Source organism: Tupaia chinensis, unplaced genomic scaffold (assembly GCF_000334495.1).
Source record: "Tupaia chinensis unplaced genomic scaffold, TupChi_1.0 Scaffold000041_1, whole genome shotgun sequence".
In the NCBI taxonomy this organism is placed as follows: Eukaryota; Metazoa; Chordata; class Mammalia; order Scandentia; family Tupaiidae; genus Tupaia; species Tupaia belangeri.
The window spans coordinates 1,883,086-1,887,375 of NW_006159496.1; the positions used below are offsets into that span (position 1 = coordinate 1,883,086).

Sequence of the window (4,290 nt, forward strand, 5' to 3'; positions counted from 1 at the left end):
ACTGTTTGCTCTTTATCTATCCTGTACAATGAAATACACCTGTATTCAAAATCCCATGACACCTGCCACTGCTATCCACAACTCTTATTTATTGGGCAGCAGATTAATCAATATTTTAAGTCATGTTTCCATGTAGTCGTGGACTAGCAAAGCACTCATGAGTCAGACTGAATGGGAAGCTTCACATTTGGTCACTACCCCTTCCCAATGGGATAAAAGGCAGGGTATTGTTTTTTCTTCTTCTCAGATTTCTGTGCAGAAAGTCAGTGTGGTCCCTTCCATTTTCTTCTTATAATGCTCATCAAAATTCTCATTCATAGCCACAGTAAAATGGTTCTTCCAGTCTCCAGGCATCCCTGGGGGACAACAAAGAATTTCACACATGGTCCTTCAGCCAACCCCACCCACCTGTCCCAAAGGGCACATGGTACACTCATGCTCCCTTCCTCAGATTCCTCAGGCCTTGGTGAGATGCCCCACTGGGGCTGCTTGTTCTGCTTTCTGCCATGATTAGCTCTGGTAGCCCCAGCCCAAAGTCTACAACTATCATGGGCTTCTTGAGGACTTCTCCTGTTGTTCCCTCAGAGACAATGGAATATCTTGAAAGGTGGAAGTTATCACCTTGGATAAGATCTGCTTGGGGAAAATTACAGGCACTTCATTCTCCACAAGTGACATTTGGATTCCAGTGACCCACAAGTTGTTCCTTAGTTGGCCAACCAATGTAGGACTCGTGTTCTCTATATTCTCCTGGTGCTTGATTTTACTGGTTTCCCACTCCTCAGCTAGCAGGTTAACCTGAAGCTCTAAATAATAAAATAGAATACTAGATTCCAAAGTGCTATCAGTTCTTTAGGAATGGGGGTCAAAGAATCTGTTTTTTAAAAGGAGATTTTGTTTCAATCACGTGGGTTGATACTTGAGGCTTACTAGAACAGACTCCACTTTACCTTTTTATCATTAATTTCATGCATCTATTTCTCTATCTAGACCAATCTTGCAAGCACGGATGCAGCGTCTCATTCATTCATCTCCGCACACACTTGCTCCCTCTCATGTGTTAGTAATACTGAGTCTCTACAAGGTATGGTAGCCTGTACAAGGTGCTAGTGAAACAAAACCGAACACACATGTAAACAAATAGTTACAAAGTTAAGCGCTAAATTAGAGCTCGGAAAGAAACAGTGATGAGCCAAAGGAGAAAGTGCTCAGAGCTGCTTGGAGAACATGTTGCTTGGAGACTTCTGGGAGGAGGTTATGGACCTCAGACGACTGACAGCATCAACATCAGCATCACCTGAGAACGTCCTCAGACGGCTGCACCCAGACCTACTGAGTCAGGGCCCTGAGAGTGAGGCCAGCCATTGGTACTTTAGCATGTCCCCCAGGAGATTCGGAGGCACACTCAAGCCTGAGGACTGCTGGCCCTTAGCTGCACCAAGCAGGCAGAGTGAAGGGAGAAGACAGTCTTAAGTAGACTGAAATACATAAATTCTTCATGAAAATTAAGTTCAAAATTATTTTGGCTTAAAATATTTTTTAGAGTGGAATTAAGTACAAGAAATGTCTACAACCTTTCTCAAGAATTTGGAGATGGTGAAATCATATGTGAAGGAAGGCCCAGTTGACTGGTCGGCCGTAGGCTTTTCCTTCATTACCTCCAACGAGGTGTGGTGGATAATCTTGTTCACAGTGTCCTCTGACAGTTTTCTCCAGAAATTCCAACACTGGGTGAATCTCGTGTTTTGGATCTGACCATGGGGAGGGGGGACAATGTTATGACAGGGAGGAGGGGAGGAGAGAATATCTGTGTGGCATCCTGTCATGCAGAACGTGGCCTTCCACGTGGGTGGGCTGGGTCTAACCATCGGTCTCAGAACCCCTACCTTTTCCAGATCTTCACAGAAGAGGTAGAGGAGCCAGTGCTGGTCCTTCGCATCCCATCACCCTTCCACGTGGTCGCACCAGGACCCTAAGCTGTGAGGAGGCAAGAGCACTCACTGTTAGTTCTCGGCACCAGGGTCAAACCCAAGACAATAAGGTAAGCGACAATAATCTAGTGACCCTGTGAGATAAACTTCCTTAGCAAAAGGGAAGTAAGTTTCTGCTAATAAATGCTCTTCATCTGGGGCCAGCAGGTGTGTGGTGGTTAAGGTACTGGGCTCCCAGACAGACTGTGGTTTGAATCCTGGACCTGGAAGCTTGTTTTCTCATTTCCCCTACCCCAACACACACTATTTCTCCCTATGTCCTAGAGCAAAATAATAATAAATAAAATTAAATAAATAATTCCTTTTGTTTTAAGAGAGAGAGTTTTTTTTTTGGGGGGAGAGGTTTATTGCTATAGGGCACGTGCACTTGCCAGAAAAACAGAGAGAGACAGAGAGCCAGAGCCAGAAAACAAGAAATCACCCCCCAGGGCAGATGGCCACGCTGCAATCCCTTCTCCTCCATTCTCCTCTCGGGATCTTGGAAACGCACGCACACGTGCCCGGCGTGAGTTTAAGCCGCTGGGTCCGGGACTTGAACCACGGTCAACTACATGGGAGTCCAGTGACATAGCCATTATGCTAACTGTTGATCCCGAGAGAGATATTTTTGCTATAGGTCATGTGTGCTTGCCAGAGAGATAGAGAGAAAGAAGAAATCACCCCCCTGGGGGATGGCCACACCGCAGTCCCTTCTGTCCAGTCTCCTCTGGGGATTTTGGGCATGTACACCCACGTACCTGGCATGAGTAAATAAATAATTCTTTTTTTAAAAAGCGGTTCACCTTCATAGTTGAAACAGATTTATAATAGATACTTACTCTATGTGACTGCCTTGCGTAAACCATCTTGTGATTCATCTTACACCACGTAGGTGATTAAATACTTCACCTGTTCCTGGTAAACAGCATTTTGTTCCAGATTCAGGCAGTTTAGTCCTGGGCTGGGTCATTCTGCTGCCCGCGTAGCGTGTGTGTGTGTGTGTGTGTGTGTGGTGTGTCAGCGCATGCTCAGCAGCTGGAGGAGGCGCTGCCAGGGAGCTTTCTCTCCATCTCAGAGCTCTGCCTGCTTGGTAAACGTGGGGTAAGTTCTCTTCTCATCAGTGGGGAAAGGAATTAGTGTCAACTGGAGTTGGCCAGTGCTGTAGTTGAAATTAATTCTGGGGATGTTTTAGTGTCACTGATAGCTGTGCATACATGGCAGCTTCCTAGGCGGGTCCTGGGCAGTGATTACAAACACAGGAGTAATTTTCACCGGCAGTCTTCTAGGTAGCGAGAATCGAGCAAAGTGGACATAAAGCTTTCTCTGAAGGATGATCAAACACTATCCAGAGATGAAAAGTCCACAGAAGAGCCAGTAGAAGATGCGTACACGTATGTATGTGTATCCGTACACACACACACACACGATTTATTTATGTTTTTGCCATAGGGTGCATGTGCTCACTAGAGAAAAGAAAAACAGAGGCAGAGAGGGCAAGTGAGAAACCTGTCCCCCCACCCCCCACCCCCCGCCCCCCGACACATGCCTGGCATGATTTTCAAACCATCACGGCCGGGACTGGAACCACGGCCATGTAGGATCGGTGCCTTAACCTCCACGCCACCTGCTGGCCCCAATATATATGATTCATTTTAAGGAAATTGGTTCCTGCAATTGTGGGGCTGGCAAGTTTGAAATCTGCAGGAAGCTCAGGCAGGGTTTGAGGTTGGTGTCTTGAGGCAGAATTCCTTTCCTTTGTGAGAAACCTCTGTTTGCCCTTAAGATCGTCAAATGATTGGACGAGTCTCACCCACAATACCCAAGTATTCTCCTCTACTTAAAATCAGCTGATTGTAGGTGCTGATTCAATCTACAAAATACCTTCACAGAAACACCTGGATTGGGTGTTCGGTTAAATCACTGGGCACTAGAGACCAACCATGTTAAACAAAACAATCGCTACCATGACACAGGACTTGAGAAGGGTGGAAAGAGGCTTGGATCCCTTCTCCCCATCTTCCCCCAGGCTTCTTCCTACCAGCTTGGAATTCTCTGTGTAAGTATAAGGAAATCCAGTCCTGCAGTCCTACCTTGATTTGTAATTATCCTTTCTTTCTTTTTTTTGAGAGGTTTTCGCTATAGGGCACGTGTGCTCGCCAGACAGACAGAGAGAGACAGAGAGACAGAAAGCGAGAAATCACCCCCCGGGGGGATGGTCACGCTGCAGTTCCTTCTCCTCCATTCTCCTCTCGGGATCTTGGGCATGCACACACACGTGCCCGGCGTGAGTTTTAAGCCACCGGGTCCAGGACGCGAACCA

The 4,290-nt window shown here is 46.6% G+C and overlaps 1 protein-coding gene across 1 annotated transcript in view; it reads right to left on the reverse strand.

The window, feature by feature from the left end:
• Positions 1-243: 243 nt before the first annotated feature.
• LOC102487051 (sulfotransferase 1C3) overlaps positions 244-4,290 on the reverse strand; it is a 19,265-nt gene continuing 15,218 nt past the window's right edge. The window contains 4 exon segments of the mRNA XM_006172266.1: positions 244-358; positions 1,576-1,707; positions 1,709-1,753; positions 1,888-1,977. Of these exon segments, the coding sequence (XP_006172328.1) occupies positions 244-358; positions 1,576-1,707; positions 1,709-1,753; positions 1,888-1,977 (382 nt within the window).